We start from the raw sequence: 18,156 nt of genomic DNA, 5'->3' as shown, positions 1-18,156 counted from the left end.
CCTTAAAAGTATAAGGGAACATCCTCATGGTAGCGCTGCTGAAAACTGCCACACAATGCATAAGCTTTATGTTCTGTTATTTCAAATCAGACACAGGACACCGGGTTTAAACTAGTCCCCAAACTGGCTTTGTGCATCTGCAGCTTCCTTTTGAATTAAAGATACATGAAAACCATGTTGACATCCAATCTTTGTTAAACAGCTGCACAAATCCTTCTATACTGCTTATTAGCCACGAGCTTTCAATCAATTCCTGAAATACGACAAAATACTGCCTATTTCAGCACTAATGGTTTCACTTTTGATAGGCCTGAGGAACTCTGGAATAGCTGCAGGGGAAGAGGTAGGTAAATAGAGGACAGGAAGATACCATATGCAGTAATTACTACTTAAAAAAGCAACATTTGCTCATCGATATCACATAGTTACCAATAATATTATGGTTATTTCCTATGCTCGGAATAGGCAGACGTCTTTAACTGTAATCGTTCAAAAAATGTTTCAAGCCATCAGATTAAAATGCCATTTTGGCATTTTAATCCAAAATCTGAAAATATCTTCTAAAGCCCTTATGGAAGACTTGGAACACAACCCAGCTTGTGCTACTTACGAGAGGTCACTGGGGGTCCAGTTCCATAATTCTTGCTTGAGATCAACTAGAATTTACACAAATAACCTTACTAAGGTCAATGGGACTATCCCTATGAATGAGCATTTCAGAAAAGAATGTTAAGCACGTGAACAGATATCCACCACTTGGTCCAAATGATTCGAAAGAACTCTTTGGCATTACTGGACCTCTGGGGTACATAAAAATAGCCAGCAGATGCTGTTAAAATCTGCAGTTAAGACAGTGAAGAAACTTAATCAAACACCTCGAAATCCAAATCTTATTCACAGCAATGTTTCAAATCTACAATTGGAAAAACCCGAACCTTTCCATAGAGTAAATCTGAAGAGATTACTTCTTAATCAGAAAATCAATAATTGAGTAAAAAGAGTTATGATTTTTAGAGCTAAATAAATTGCCAGTGGAAACTTCAAAAGAGCAACGGAATACTACTAAACTAATTTCATGAAAAGCAATCATATGCAGATGTGAAACAGCCAGTTATACAGCATAATATATCAGGGGCTTAAGATATGGGGATTTACACACACATATAAGAAACAGTAATTTCACCTCACAGATACATAAAGGAAAGACAGAATCATCATTCACGATGAATTTCATCATTCATGTCATAATTCAAGATCTCCAGCAAAAGACGTGAACCAGGAGATCATAATGCAATTTTGAGGCAGAGCCAATACGAAGTTCTGAAGTCCTTGAGACCAGATAACCTCTCAGCATCCCCAGAAGAAAAGTTACACGACTGAGCCAAAATATGCATATTGATCTCTCAATTGTTAAAATAACAGGAAACGCTGAAGACTTGAGAAACCTAGTAAGACTTCTGGCTTTGAACTGAGAAGACTGTCTGCATGCTTAAGAAAAGAAGGGACGGACAACACAAGAACAGATATTCAGGGTGCATCCAGAGAGCTAGTAAATTGAGTTCTTAAAGAATTAAATTCATTGTGTTTGGCAAATAATAGCCGATTTCACCAAGCCCAATTCTTAAAAAGGATATGAAGTTATCATTCTTACAACGTGGGTAGAAGGAATGCAGCAATTCTAGGTACTAATTCCCAACATGAAGTTTCTCAGCTTTGTAGAGTAAAACTTGGATATTCTGCCTGGTTCTAGAATTTTGTCACAGGTACAATCATCACTCTGGGAAAGAGTGGCTGACATGGTGATTTAAAATAGCATTATTTTTGAAAACTGATTACATCATTTAAAAAAAAATGGAGTGCGGGTAAACTCTAAATAGAATTGTTTGGCTACTACCAATCCATATTTTTTATCACTATGAAAAATGTAAGCAGGACAAGGCTGAATGCATTCAGTGTGCTTCAGATTAGGTTTGTTATGGTTATAGCACAACAAACACTAGCAGAAGTCAGGTGGATTAAATGCCAAACAAGTACTTAATCAATTAGAATGATGAAAAACTAGTTAGACTACATAACTATCGTGGGTTGTGGAGCAACGCTTGAGAGAGAGAGATAAATGTCATCGCAGTCTTGAAGTGAATTGAAGGTCTCAAGCGCAGCTTTCTGCAGGTCCTTAGAAACGTTCACCTTCCATGAAATACTAAAATGTGGGGCCTGAAGAATACAGTTGCTACCCAATTCGCATGAAATAGATGCGCAACCCTAGTATGGGTTTCAAAACCCGTCATCTATCATTTTAATGCAAGATCTGTGGGCAGTGGTGTGACATTACTAATGACACCAAAGTGCTGGCCTTGCTTCAACAGTCAAGACGCAGATAAGGAGACTCAAAGATAAGTGAATCAACTCATTTTGTTAATACATAGCAGAGTTTAGTAGTCAACAATCAAATTGCACCCATACGCTTACACAAATGGGTAAAAATACCTCTATTTTTCATTGTTAAAAGATGATGCCAAAATCTCCAAACTGATGCTCCAAGTGATATTCCTATGCTCATTTTTACTACATACCTCTCTTATTCTAAACTCGCTATAAGGAGTTGGAATTCAGCCCTTGTGCAAAACCACACTAGTGATACAGAACTTAAAATGAAAATTATGCGCTCGATTTTCTTTGCTTGCCATCTGTCCCCGGCACATCGAAACCTGTCTTCTCATCAACCCTCTACATCACTCAACGTATTGTCACTACCTAACAGTAATGTATTACATAAACCGATTCAGAAACAGGTTTTTGAATTCCAGGCTTATTTTCCTTGATTCACTTGTCTACAGCTATAAGGATGGCAAAAGAAACAGTTTCATGAACATCTAGTACAGTACTTTTTATTCCTCCAGGACACCAGGACTACACCAAGTGTTCACTCATCATGGAATTCAAACAAACAGGATGAATGTTTTGCATCCTCAGTTTTAGACAGTGGTATCTAGAAGTAGAGGACACCTATCAACCCATGAACAAAATGAACATAAAAATATCAGGTGTTTATTTCAGAAGGTGCAGCTCAGAATTCTTCATCAGTTTAGAACTTTTTCTTATATGAAATTTGGACAACAGAATTTACCTCCATCACTCTTGTATTAAAAAATGCTAATTTCTCTGTCGAAATAGTTCAGGTTATTTCTCCCGGATCTGCAGGAGGGTAAAGAGCAGCAGCATCTCTCCAGACTGTAATAATGTAAACTAACTAATACTAAGCAACTTGAATGCTTCTCTTTTCATATACACTTTTAAGGGGGTTAACCTTTCTCTGAGTAGGAGTGTTTACAAAATGTCACTTGGTGAGTCATACCACACTTCTGCTTGCACCTCAAGTTTCAGCAGATAAGCTCTGAAATGAAGCGCAAATAGGAGCCCAAACATAACAAGATACATTAAAAAATACTGTGAAACTGTTGTGCACGAACTTGGACCACACAAGCTCTCTCAGCTGTATTTTTCCATACCTTGTGACATAATAGAGTTGTACATGTTCCCTACACACATAGATACCCACCCATACACAGTATTTCTCCATTCACCACCTCTTAAGAAGCGGTGATTAGCCAATCTTACCTCATTCTCCTCCACATACAGAAACCCAGACGCAGAGGGAGAGTTGTTTCTAAATGTATTTGGTTTCTGAGAGTTTCTGTGGCAGCTTTGAACACTGCTGTTGGGCCTAACCTACACCCTGAGACTATCCCTAGAGGATATAGTCTAACGTAACCACCTATGATCTGTGTGTACAAAAGTATTTTAACTGGTGTACAAAGCCCTGTAGAGCTTGCAAATCTAAAACAATTTTTAAAATGAAATTACTGTCATGCACAGTGTACTGAAAGTTACTTTGTCTATGTGGGAGAAACTGTAAACTTTGCAAATACCATGAGATATAGCGCTAAAGGAGATCATAATTTTTATCATTAGTTAAAACAGTTCCAAGATATCAACCAGAACTGAGTCAGAAAAGAAATCTTTTTAAGACATACAGCTGTAGCGTTTATTTCTAACCGTAGCCCATGGCATCTTGGCTTTGGCACCTCACCTGATGAAGAACTTTACACCACCTCACATGCTGCTTTGTACTCTATTTTTAGGTACGTATTTTAACCCAGAGATAGCAAAACCCACCAGCTCCACACTTGACTGTGATGCCAGATACACCTCTTCATACTAATGCTCAGAACTGATTTCAAAGTTGAACACCAGGGAGGATGTCAGCTGAATTTTGCAGGCAAGAGATCAATAAATGGATGCAGTTTGAAAAGTTGGCTACATTCCTTAATGGTCCCCATGATCAACCGAAATTTTTATCATTTTATTCAAAGAAACCCAGTTGCCAAATTTCTGATCATTCTTCCCACACACTGAAACCAAGGAGAAGGCAGAAAAATAAGTGTAGAATTGCCAAACAAGTCAAAGCTACTTTTCTGACTTTTGCCAGCTCATAGTGAAACTAAAACAGATTCTAAAATAAAAAGAAATTGCAAAGTGTGTTTTGACTTTTAAAATTCAAAAAAAAAAGGTAGCTAGAAGTTAAATTATTTTTAGTCATTCTTATTAGAGTTAATATTTTGGATCGTAAAAAAGGTATTTCACCTAATTCTTGTTAGCCGTCATAAAACTGCTTTCTGTTTGACAGACACTTTGATTTTTCTGAGCATATATAATGCATCATACTGCTAACAGGCTGAACAACTATTTTTAAGTGAAAAGAAAACATAGACACATAAGTTGTATTGGCCACACCTACACGTGTTCTACTGTCTGACCATATCCCTGGATACTGGTTCTTCCCAAAGAGAAACTTGTTTTACTTAAAAAATTCTAAATTTTTTGTAGCCTAATAGAAGGGTTTAAGATGATAGTTTAGTTTCTAATCTCGAGAAGGACAAATGCAATTAATTCTTCTGTGCTCCCATTTCTTGAGGGACTGCATTCACAAAGAGCGTTGCAAACTGTTGCCATATAATTTCACAAAGCTTTGTTCAGATCAAAATTTTTACTTGGGAGTTGAAGGGGGGAATTGACACATTACAACTTGTAAAGCTATCCTGCAGCTGATGCAGATACTTGTTGCTTCCAGAGTAAAGACCTGGTGGAACTCTGAAAGAACCACAGTCTGAGCGAGCAGATGTGTTATTACTATTGACAACAGGGCTGTTAACGGACTTTAAGTTTGCAAGACTGTGCTGTATTTACTTCAGAATAGCCCCACCGATTGTAGCAAAACTAGATGAACACATATACGCCATGATGGGATCCTCGCTCAGACAAAGCTTTAAGGCAGTTACGCCTAGACCTATAGCAATCCCTACCTCCAACTGATGGGCTTTCAAACTCAAATAAGCCGGTATATTGCTAGATATACTAGAATAATTAACTTTTAAAACAGAAAAATCTCAATCTCTCCTTTTGCCTTGTCTGTACTCGCTGCTGCTTTATTACTCCCAGGCTTATTTTATTTGACTCAGCAACTTTCTGAATGGTGATCAACTCTGCTCAGACTCCTCTGGTCCTATACTGTGTGCTTAACGCTCCCATTTCTCCTAGGTGAGATCAGCATAGTTAACAATGAATTTTCATCTCAGTAGGCATAGTGTCTATATAGGGGAAACAGAGGGACTTAAAAGTTCTGTGCCTTGTGATGCTTCATGTAGAGGTGGTTGACAAAAGATTTTATCAACCCGTTTTCTTTAAAAAGTGCTATTGCACAGGACACGTAGGAGACAGCAGTGACTAGTCTTGCAGAAAGCACCGACTGAGAAAATAGATTTTTTGGTGGGCCTAGCAAACTGGCAGAGCTGCATTTGTAGAAACTCCCCAACCCAACCCTTTTCTACGTATACTTGATCCTTCTAGCACCTATGGCAGCATAACGCTTTAATCATAGAATCGTTATGGCTGGAAAAGACCTTTAAGATTGTCAAGTCCAACTGTTGCCTAACTCTACCAGGCATAATGCAACCCCCTCTAGGAAAAGCCACTTAAGCAGATGCATCCCCTACAATTCACTAATTTCCTACAGTGCATTTGCACTCCATAAAGTGCACACAGAGGAACAAAGAAGTCTACCTTCCTGCTCAGCTGGGTTAATTTTTTTTTAATAACTTTACATTTTTTTTGCAATACCCTTCCAAAAACTTCAGGTTTTGTTCAGTTCTGTTTCGATCCACGTGACAGGTAGTTTTACCCAGAAAACACAAGATCTAACTTTGATAATGTAAGTATAACTAAACAGAGGGTTATTAAGTGATTCATGAATGATCTAAAATAAAAAATGGAAAAATTAAATATACCACATGGCATTCTGCAGCCTGTGAAGAAGGAAGAACTGTAGACTTTTGTCCCAAATCCTTTGAAGCCATCTTTGAAGTGTCTGGAGAAACACTAGGTGGATGTTCTTGGATTTCAGGCTCTGCTTTACTGTCAGGGATGGGAGCTATCTGAATGGAAAGAGATGCTGTGTGTTTCTCAGGCACGGGGTTACAGGCAGGTGAGACAGGCCTTTGTGGAAATACTGGCACTTCAACAGGCTTCAGCTGTTGCTGGGTATGACAACGAATGCTACTCGCTGGGTCGCGTGTCCGGGTTAATTTCAGGGTAGATACCCTACGTTTTTGAGACTGTTGCCTTTGGCCTTGATGGAGAGTAGTACTAATACCGGCTACCGTGCTTGTGCCTGCACTGGAGACGGAGGTCAGTGGTTTAGTGATTTTTTGTGCATAGGACACACTCGTGTTAGATATTTGAGAAGACATTGTCTTCTGGACAGACTCCTCGTTAGTGTAATAGGCAGTATCTGTGGGAAGGTGTTTAGCTGGACCAGTTGTTACTGCCTGGAGATTAATTTCGTTCTTGTGATTAGTAACTCTTGCTTTCCGAAAACTTTCTTTTCTAGGGGGTGGCAGAGGTGCCTTATTTGCCAAAAGCATCCACACACAGCAAAATAACATTGAAGAAGAAACAGAAAGAAAGTAAATGTTAGCAGGAGATACATCTCAGTTTGACTTTTATCTTTAAATAAAGGAACTAGCAACTTAAGGGGCTTCGTCCCAACATTGCTCAATTCAACAGACGATTGAATTGGTCAGGTTCCCACCACCTTTTACTGTGCAGGGCTGTACAGCTTGTGTTTAGAAAGCCAGATGTTCCATTTGCTCAGAGTAAACTGGGATCAGAAGGGAGCCCACAACAGTCCATTTTCTTTTAAAAAAAACAATTATTACACTGAATAAGAATTATTCCTGTGAAATTGTTCACATATGTAAGTAATTTCCAAAATGTACTCCACGATCTTACATAACAAGCTATTATTCACAGGTAACGCACATATATGAAACACATAGAGCCTCTTAAACCTTTAAATTAAAACAGCAATAGAGACGTTGTTATGTTGATCTTTTTTTGGACAGATAAATATGTTTCCAAGTTAAGCGTTGAGTTTTTTTAATATGCTCTAATTATACTGTCCTGCAAAAATGGCAGAAACACTGTCTACCTTATAATTAATAAACCTTTATCCTCAGATATTATTTTGATGACCGATGCATTTCTCCGAGTGTAAAATATTAATAAATACTCTTTGAAGTCTGGGAACATGCCTAGAAAGCTTTTATTTGTGTATGACCTACTTTCATTTAAGCTGGCTGTCTTGTTCATTGAAAGCAATTTCTGGTAATTAACCTGGAGGCATGCATCCTGTGTGGAGAATACTTTATCTATGCAGTAAACCAGTTTGTAATGACCCATATGAACAGGTGATTCAACTACCTGGAAGACATCGGGAAAATGTTCCACAGAGGTATCCCATCTATATATGCTATCCCCCAAGAATAACCCCCACACCAATGCCACAGCATGAAACCTGGTGTGTTCAGTTTTACCTGAGTTGGTGATTTCTTATCCTGTAGATTTGGCCGCACGCTCCTAAAACCTTTTGCTGTAAGAGATGAACAGCTAGCATCTCCATTCAGTGCCTCTCTACTTCCATCATTGTAAGATCTCCAAGCTTTTGTAAGGAAAAAAGAATCAAAGCGTTTTTTTTTTTGTTTTTTTTTTTTTTTTTTTTTTGTGATTAGTAGATCTGTATATTGCTCTCATCACAGCAACCCAGCCATTAAACACACTGTGGAAAAGTTTAGCTACTACACAACTGACGTTGCCGCTGTTATCCCCATGGAAGTTATTAGAACAGGGCTAAAGCTGCCACTTTACACAATATGGATCTTTAAAGTTTAGAAAACTCAAGCGTTGACAACACTGCTGGTAGCAGTTTGATACCTCCCCACGGCTTTCATACAGACTACGGGTTTTAACCGTGGGAATCCTTTTGAGACACTGGTGCTTCAGCCCCTATATAAAGCAGGCTGAAGTACTTCCACAGATTCAGTTCTTGAACTTCACAGCTGCATCAGATTTTGAAAAACACCCCAGGTCATGTCAAGTTAGTTGGTCATGGCAGTTTCACCAAATTTCACCACAATACCTGATTTGTTGTTCCACTAATGTATCTTATTTCCAAATCTGAATGACACCTCGATTTTTCAAGGAACCAACTAACCATGGTTTGGCTCTGTCCTCAGAGCTGGAAAGCCCTCAAGGGATTGTCCAAACATAGAGGGGGATACTATCCTGCTTCAACAAGTTACAGGTTTGAAGCCAAAATATTGTAAGAGGCTGGGAAAAGTAACACATTAGTGAGCAGGCTGCTAAGTGGGGTGGGCAGAACTTGCAATTCTGAGTAAGGGACTAAAAATGAAATTGCAAGTGCCACTGAAGCTAAAGGTGGCAAATTAGCAGCCTGTATTCTCCCACACAATTCATTTTCTGACAACATATACTGTGTTACAGGAAATACTGCTTTCAAACGAGACCTGAATTTGAGGTCTTAACCATTTGCAATTATTATTACAATTTCAGTGGTGCTCTCCTTAAAGAATGCGGATGTACAGAGTAATGAAATCAAATAAATGGAAGATCGTTATAATTCATCCACTTACATGGTATTACACTGATGCATGAATAACACAGTGTTTTATTTACCTGAATCCGGAGACTGAGAATCAGACCCTGAAAAAGAAACATCCAATATTAATCCCTGTTAGAAAAAAAAAAGATGATGACACTACTTGAAAAATATGTAGGAAACTTTTTGTTCAGTTACCTAATTCCTTCCTGTTTCCTAAGCACACCTCAGAATATTAGACCATAAGTAACTGTGCAACACTTATTCCACAAGATCTACAGAAGGTTATAGTGTGCTGAGTTACTGTTAATTAATCACTGCTATATCAGACAGCCAATAATAAACAAACATTTGCTGTGGTTGGGTTTTTTCCCAGTGAATACTGCGATATATTACCATCTAAAATCTAGGTATCAAAAGAAATAACATTCCTTGAAGATGAGCTAGAAAGGTTTAATTCAACCTCAAGAAAGATGCCTAGAGATTCTGTCAGGATTTTCTCTCCCCCTTCACACCAGAATGTGTGATGCTTTCTTCATCACTTCAAAGCAAAACACAGAAACTGATACATACAGACTGCCAGCACAGAACAGATTCGAAATTCTGGTGATGTTTTGGCTTACTTGTAGATGTATTAGTGATTTTTCTCCTAAAGAAACTAAAATTACATCTCTGAAGAAATTTAAAATATTTTTGATGTACAATAATTATAGTACTAAGAGTGCTCCTTATCACCAACTTTAAGTGCAACAAAGCAAGACATTAAGAGGCTTGTATTGCATGCTTAAATGATAAAAAGTTGTGAGAAGGGTTGCTAAGAAATAAGAACCCAATGTTTTCTTAAATTTACATACACGCAATAATCCCAACAGCCCTGCCACTACCCTTACAAAGAGCAGCAACCAAATTTTTAATTTGCTTCATAAATTTTCACAATTCTTATTCCTGGAGATTAGTCTTATATTTGAAAAGACCTACAAAACAAAGACTTCATCTCGCAATTATTTTCTGGCTCATTCTTTATTCAGCTTCCTGTATTATGCTTGTTTGGTGTGAACGCCGCATGTTCAGACTGGTGTGAATTAGTCTACGCCACTCAAGATTCTTTACTGATTTATACTTACAGCTAATTAATTCACCAGTGAACCTGAGCAGCCGATACCCATTACGATTTAATTTTGCAAAACCAGACACAAGTATTGCCAAGAAGCAGTTCTGCCTGTCTACTGAATATTCTGCATGTTTTTATTGTTTTAAACATTTTTAGGAAAACATGCTTGATAAGTGATTTTTTTAAAGCTAATCTGGCTTCTGACGACCATTTTGCAACAGCATTCAGATTCTTTACCTTTGAGACGCGTTTTTAAAGCAAGTTGCAGTAAACTGTTTAATAAACAAAAGCTACTTTTCATGCTATGTTATCTTGAAACAAAAGGGGACATGAGACCTAAAATATGCATCAAAGGCAAAATTTATTTATAAATAACTGATTTTTCCTAAGTCTTCCTATTATTATTATTTTTTTTTTTTCATTCATGACTACTCAACATAGGCAGAGAGAAACTAAGGCTACTTTTTAAAGAGCATTGTAGAAGTAACAGACCTGTCAGTGGAATACAAAATAGGGTTACCCTCGTCCTCCTTGCAGAGTAATATTGCAGGAATGCATAACACTACAGAGAAGCCATTCGGGAGGAGCAGCTCCCCGGTTAGCAGATATACCTGAGGCCAATAGGTTTGGAGAACTCTGAACTCTCTTCACGGCTGTTAATGTGACAGACATGGCAGCACGTTTGCGAGCACACCCACCGCTATCTGGAAGCACAAAACAATACAGACAGCAGCCCCAGACAAAGGGAGCAAGCACATGCAACGTATCACCGGGTGAGATACGCCAAACGTACATGAAAATAAGCGTGCAGTTAGGGCACCGCTGCAGGAACGTGGTCAATTTGCAAGTTTTGCAGATTAGCAGAATACATAAAATTTCACAAGCTTGAAACAACAATAAACCTCACAGAAAATAAGTAAAGAAAGCAATGTTTAACACTTAATCTGCTAGGGAAATATATACATTCTGTTACCTGAAAGACTGCTTAATTATAATCAGTAAAAACAAACAAGTAATCAAGATGAAGGATTAAGCATTCCAGAGTAATATTAATCAATAATCCGCACTGTAAAATCATTTCATTGTCTGCATTAGAAAGACACCATTCATAAACTAAGCTTATGTTTGATCAGCTGACAAAGTGCTTTTGTTCAGTCTTTTGGAACCTTTAGGCTCAAGAAACAAAACTACTGAGGATGGCACAATTTTTTTGTTATTTAGGTGGAACATCCTTGTTCCCTCCCCTCTCTTCTTTTTTATCTAATGGAACCCAATAACATCCCAAGGGAACGACTAGAAATCTAAAATCACTCCCCGGACAACCAGGAATGGAAAAACCCCTTTCTTCTGGAGCTTGCATGACTCCTTTCTTTTCTTACTCTCTGCTCCTCTCTCACTTGGAGCTGTCGTTCTGCTTTATAAATACTTCGTTATTATTAGAAGGTAGCTTTCCCACAGTTAGCTTTTTAGCAACTCTATCACAGCGGTAAAAGCAAGTGAATAAATATTCTTCCTGATTATATTTAACCAGAATACTTTTCTGCTGTTCAATATAATAATTATTCCAATTTTCATATTTGATACTACTGAAATTTCATACAGAGCCCCACTGAAGTCAAGAAGAACCACGACTACGACAGAGGCCCTAAGGGTTTCTATATCTGTGTCCTATGACAGGGAGGTTTACACAGTTATACTTATGGAAGACCTGCAACCTATTAGTAGAAAGTATTTCCTATGATGGCAGTAATTTGAGCCACAGAGACATCTTTAAACCACGTCTGCAAGAGAAGTGAGCTCCTGGTATTTCTTTGCTCATTCCGATATTCCCCCGAAATAGCAGAGCCCTCTGGCCACAGGTCTTGCAGGATACGCGTTGAAGAGTTGTTAACGTTGGCAAACATCAGAGCCACTGCCCCAGGTGTAAGCGGTTCCGAAGACTTATTGCCAATTCCAAGCCTCGAGGCAAAAGGCCAAATGACTTCAGTCAGCAACAGTCGAAAGCAATACATTACCCGCAATTAATTATTGGTGGCGTACACGTGAAACAAAGACAATGGCTATCAAACCTGCACGCTTGTTTCAGTTCGCTTACATAAATATAGAATGGCAATGGTAATTAAAATCACATTTTCCATTCTTGTATTCCCTCCCCAACACACAGCAGAAGTAATTCCAAGGAGATTTGATGATGTGTTGATAGCGAGGTTCTGTTCTTATCTGAATATTGGCAGACCTCGACAGCATGCTTTATTTGATTAATACAAGCTAACAGGCAAACAATATTGTTATACTGTCACATCTTTTATTCAAACAAAGCAATGCTTTCTTTGTATTTTTTCAAGAGCTACCTTCCTGAATTTCAGGACAGAGAAACTGAAATGGGACGACAGGAAGAGAATGAGAAAACTGACTGCAAATATTCCATCATTGTAACTTCAGGAAATTCTGCTCCAAATTAATTTTTAGTGTAGCTGAACTGATTCAGATTTTTATACTCAGTGGACCCATTATCTCACAAAGTACTTGACATGGCTTCATACAAGATAGCTAAAACAGATGTTGTAATGGCTATATAGATATATGCATACAACATTTACCCTTATATAGAGAAGCCCATACACAAGTCTGTACCTGCAATAACATTCTCAGTATCTGTACAAAAGAATGAGTCAATTAGCATTCAGTTAAGACATAACCTCACAAATATACCATATTGAGTTGTGCAAAATTCCTAGTAAAATATGAATGTGTGTAGGCAAGCACATATTTATGCACGATGGACTCCATCTCCCCATCTTTGTTCAAGCCAGGCTCCCGTTAAGTCAAGGGCATTGTGTCTGAATGAAGATCAGAAGAATCTACACGCTGCCTCAAAAAGAGACATTTTTCAAACTGCTTCCCTTATCTGCACGGCCTTACACAGCGGAACTTCAAGAGGCTTATTTATTCCAGCCTGTATTCCTTTTTCATAGCTCCATCAAATTCCCGGCAAATACTGACTATATTCACCCAGATTCCTGAAGTACCAAAAAGCTCTAAGTCTAGAGAACAGAGAATTCAAAAACAGTACGGGGAGGCTGAATTAATGATCATCTGCTCATTTCACTTGCAAGCTATAAGCAATTAATATTGCACGGCTGTTACTCAAGGAACAAATGCGGATATGTGAAACGATCTATACAAAATGTATGCATATATAAAAAGATGAAACGTGTGCAAATATGCATACACACAGAGAGAATTCTCTACGCTTTTAACATGACAAATTCTTCAGGAGTGAGAGTCCTGTCTTCCCAGGTATTGTTTTAACATTGAAGCAAAGGATCTGAATCAGCTGTCTGCAGAAGGTGAGGTTGGGCAATAATTCACGATCAAAACAGCTGCCTCAAATGCAAGTCCAGCTCAAATCAAGACTTATCACGGTTGGTGCCGAAATATTCTTTTGCAAGCCCTACATACTCCCATTAGATCAGGGAAAGACAACTAAGCATCCTTAGCAGGTACTGCAGAAAATGAAGAAGAAAGAGGAGGAAAGGATTATCTGGTGAGACATACTTCTGGCAGTATCTTGCAGAGCAAGGGCCATATAGGGACGAACCCCCGAATGCTCGGATCAGTGCTGCAGACTTACCTTTGAAGAGAGAAAGAGACAACCAATGACTGGAAAAGACAGGCGAGGTGGTGGCTTGCCCTCCAGCTAGGAGGATGTGCGTATGTGTGTAAGTATCCTAACGCTCTCCATGGCGGTGCTCTGGATGCTCTCTTCTCTTCTCCTTGTTAGCTCACCATTCAGCTCCTCTCCCTTTGCCACCCTCCCCTCCTTCAATTTTTCAATTCAGCCTTTTTTCCGTTCCTCATCTTTCCTCACTTCTTTCTCTCTCCATCCCTTAATTCTGCTTCTCTCCACAAATACGTACTTTAACCCTTTCCCGCTATGTCCACCATCCCAACAACTGCTCCCACCACAACAGACAGCATCACCCTGAGCAAGCTGCACCTCTGTTTGACAAACAGTCTGTTGGTCAGGTCCTGCTCCAAAGCAGAATGGAGCCAATTCAAAACACCACCACTTTCATTTAGGAACATGGGGTGTTCTGGTGTTTTTTTTTTTCTTTCTTTTTTTTTTGTGTTTATTTGTTTGGGTTTTTTTCTTTTTTCTTTTTTAAAGACTTTCAGAGAATCAGTAAAAGCAGTGGCACAGACCAAGCTGGCAAAGATGAAAGGATGGTGACCTTTTGTGAAGAGGTGAGAGAGAGCAGCCGGGGCAGGAAATTTTTAATAAGTTCTTACAGCTCAAAGAAAAGAAAATTGGCACCCAAAAATAATGTTTGCTGATCATTACTCTATCCACTGTACTCATGAACAGTATCACTCTCCCCTTTGTCTGCTCAGTGAATTCAAGTTTAAAAGTCTTTAGACCAGGGATTCTTACTCCCTATTTGCCTTCTGAGGCAAATACATGGTGTTGGATCCACCAGTCCGAGCCAGATGAAGGTGCTGACTTTCTGTTTCCCCAGGTCCAACCAGCAGTGAGTCTGGAGATGTCCCCCCAGCAGACACATGCACAAGAGCACACGTATACACCCCATACATACGTGGCTGGCCACGCAGATGACAGATGCTCAGAGCACTCAAACTAACACTGACTGCACAATGGCCTTATCAGCGTCTGGCTGAGCAGGACAAAGGTCCACTAGTGAGAATATACAGGCACACACGTACAAGGTGGATCCTTCCAGCAGCTGGGCTCAGATACTGAGCCTGCCATTCATTCCATGCCTGGTCCCCAGGGCTGAGGCTCTCCTGGGATGGTCCTGGGAGGAACCTGGACAAGGGAGGCTCTTGTGCCTCCCTACGTTCCTTGGGAGTCCTTGTTTTGGGTTTTTGCCTGCCCTTGCGCTCCTCGAGACTTGTGGAGATGGGCCTTTGATGGCTCCTGTGATGGGCCTGGGAGTATCCTGGCAAGACAGGCTGTTACTTGGGCAGAGGAACTTCCATCACGTAACCCACCACTGACTACACAGATGAACCTACTATTATTTGGTTCTTTGATGTTGCTAAGTTACAACAAATAATGATTAAAGAAGTAAATTTTTTGCAGAGCACCTGAAGTACTCAAGCCCACCTAATTTGCTTTAGTGATCTAAAAGTGGCTTCACAGTCTATTCAGGAACTCTGCAGGGACCCAAGATTTTCTATTCTTGTCTCCCAGATAAAATGTGATTAGTGCATGTGATGACTTCCAGCAATAATTTTAACAAACACAAAATATTTGCAGTCTTCCAGAACTGCATACTTTTTCACTCTTGGCTGCTCTTCATGTGCTTCATCTCCTGCAAATAGCTAACTTGTTTAATAATTTTAAAATCAGATGCATTTACCAAGAATTATCTGTGTGAAACACAGCCAAAATATTTATGGATGGACACTAAGAATCTGGTTTAGCCTATTAACTTGTATCCATTCATTATTCCTCAATGCAATTACCTCTCCCCCAAGATGCACATATATAGTATGAGCAATAAGCACATTTATCCTGTGTTTTAATCTGAGTGAGCTTCATGGGCAGCTCAGGTTTTCCGTGACTTAGTTTCTCAAAATGTCTCACCAAGTTAATGATGCTCTTCAAATCTGTGAAGTACTTGAAGACTTGTTGATGAAAACCCCTATATATAGTTTAAAATATTACTCTGTTGAGGATTGCTTAGTCTGGGTTTAAATAGGAACGCATCCCGTTAGAATACTATTTTTAAATTATGATAGCATTTGAACACCAAAAGGAACTATGACCCAAAGTACCTCTGGTCCTTCTGAAAACCTCCCCTAGATGTTACATCTATTTCTTTGCTTTTGCAAACATGTTTCATTGCCTTATGCTGTTGAACATTCCTTCCTAACATGTGGTACAGAATTAACATCAAATGCTAAAAAATCCCTCCCATATATGGTAGAGTATTGAAAACCAAAGCTCTTCAAAACATTTTCTCTGTAGACAAAAATATCTTCTGCAGGGTTCGCTGAGACAGGCTGCCAAGTCTGCAGCCACAGGGAACGCTGGATTAGAGGAGCCCACTCTGAAGAGTAGATTTACTTTTCCTTTTTAAAGCTGCATACAGGCTAGCTTTGCCACTTCAGCAGTTACTGGCATCAAACTAGAGTGCTTATTTATCTGTAGAAGTAATTAATGAAATGCATATTTTTAGAACAAACTAGTGGCAAATCACTAGCATCTGATAACTTCCAATTGTGTCATGCACAAATTCCTGTTATAAAGCAATGAAATATATATAAAAAAATAAAAGAGCCGCACCACTCATTTTATGTTCAAAGACAACAGGGTGTAAAAAAAAAAAAAAAAAAAAAAAAAGAGAGAGAGAGAAAGGAGGAACCAGCTAGACCAGAACATCATGCCGAACAGCTTCCACCCCAGTCATTCTCTTCCTTAGTGAAAGTGGTGCTTTATCAACAGATAGGTGCAAGATGTTCACTTTTACACCCTACTCACTGAATTTTATTCTTTTTTTTTTACAGTCAGGAAACACTCTACATCAACAGAATCGATAGGGAATACCACATTTTTTGTCAATACCTCCTTTCAGTGCTGCTGGTAACATGCGCATTAATATCAAGTGTACGCAAGATGAAAAATATTTTCACTGTGTAAGTGCAGAGTAGATTAAAGCTCAGCTGACAATCATGATATCCTTAGGTAACTGGAAAGGATTTCAGGTGCATTCAGGTTTTTTAAATCAGTTTTCAAGGCTCCTTTGTGATCAGAAGACTACCGATCCCCAATAGAAGTCATTTAGTCACATGGATTACTTAAATCTTACATCCATTTCTCTTGAGAATGTCTAGCTTACATGAAAAATCAGTACAACACAGAACAAAGTCATAGTTTGGAGCTGCAGTAGCACAAACTGGCAATTTACTGCTCTGAATCTATCCAAATTTTTCAAAGTAGAAGCTACAAAATGACATCTATCATATGATTTTAACTCATACAACTGCAATGCACAGTGTAATCACAGTCAAATGTATGAAATTACAGTTCCATTAAGCAACTAGTATGTCAGTACTACCTTAATTATACAGACTGACGTGTTTAGGAAAGACGTCCTCACTAAAAATGCAAGAGGATAGGGCAAATTTCAAACAGTATTTCCATGAATGAAGAACACACCACCCTGGTTAGCATCTGTAAAAATTAAGAACAACCAAAACTTTGGGGGGAAAAAACCCACAAACGCAACTGAGAATTTTAAATTGTCCTGCTTATTTTTAAAAATGTAGTGGTTTCAAGTAAGACAATAGATTTCAACTTTGTATTAAAAGATCTGTCCAAGAACCTGGTCCTACTGCGTTCCAGTCATTGAGGTAACAGGAAGCCAGGAAGGCTGATTAATCCAGTGCTCCAGGTCATGGCAGCCTATAGCACGGAAAAGCTAATCCTTTCGATTTAGAGCATGCTGCTGAAACCCCCAAACTAACTTCAAAGGTAGTTCAGGTCCTCAGGTCCCGTCTAACCCATTTTCCTTATTTCAAGTTGCCATAGTGCAGCCCTACGGTCAATGCTAAAACCAACTGGTTTGGAAAGGATGGGGATGTCTATCCATGCGCCACAGTTAAATCTGCGAACCAGGCTGTTCACCTACGGAGCGTAAAGAGTTGACTGCAACTGAAAATTTACACCTGACACGAGTGAGGCCAGGATTTCACCAGCCTCCTTTCGAGAAGTTTATTCCCACTTCCAGCAAGACCAGCAGCACTATCTATTGACTTCCATGATTCAGGAGCAAACGTTAGCACGTTGTCACAGATCATAAGTTTCTACAGAGTACTTCATTTGGTCAATACATCTATCACAGCAACTTGAGAGAAAATACAAATCCGTCCAAATACAAAATAGTTATCCTCATCTGATTATGCAAGTGTAGCTAATAATAGAAGGTAGTATTTTTATGGCCCTTAATTTAAGGAAAGTAGGGAATGAAAACAAAGCATTTTCAAAGCACGTGCATTTTCATAG

At 38.9% G+C, this 18,156-nt stretch overlaps 1 protein-coding gene across 7 annotated transcripts in view; it reads right to left on the bottom strand.

Moving 5' to 3' along the window:
* Positions 1-18,156, bottom strand: part of SORBS2 (sorbin and SH3 domain containing 2) — a gene marked incomplete at its 5' end in the record, with an annotated part of 110,571 nt that overhangs the window by 69,551 nt on the left and 22,864 nt on the right. For 4 of the 7 annotated variants that reach the window (XM_082482015.1, XM_082482011.1, XM_082482012.1 and 1 more), the window contains 3 exons: positions 7,932-8,056; positions 9,091-9,117; positions 10,736-10,796. In XM_082482015.1, coding sequence (XP_082338141.1) covers positions 7,932-8,056; positions 9,091-9,117; positions 10,736-10,796 — 213 coding nt within the window. Of the gene's footprint in view, positions 1-7,931; positions 8,057-9,090; positions 9,118-10,735; positions 10,797-18,156 lie in introns of those variants that run through there. The other 3 variants (XM_082482013.1, XM_082482016.1, XM_082482010.1) reach the window with 2 other exon arrangements.

The sequence above is a fragment of the Vanellus vanellus genome (assembly GCF_965231255.1).
Source record: "Vanellus vanellus genome assembly, chromosome: 4".
Taxonomy (NCBI): Eukaryota; Metazoa; Chordata; class Aves; order Charadriiformes; family Charadriidae; genus Vanellus; species Vanellus vanellus.
Note: the sequence above shows the minus strand (reverse complement) of the source record. Positions and strands in the feature narration are given on the sequence as shown.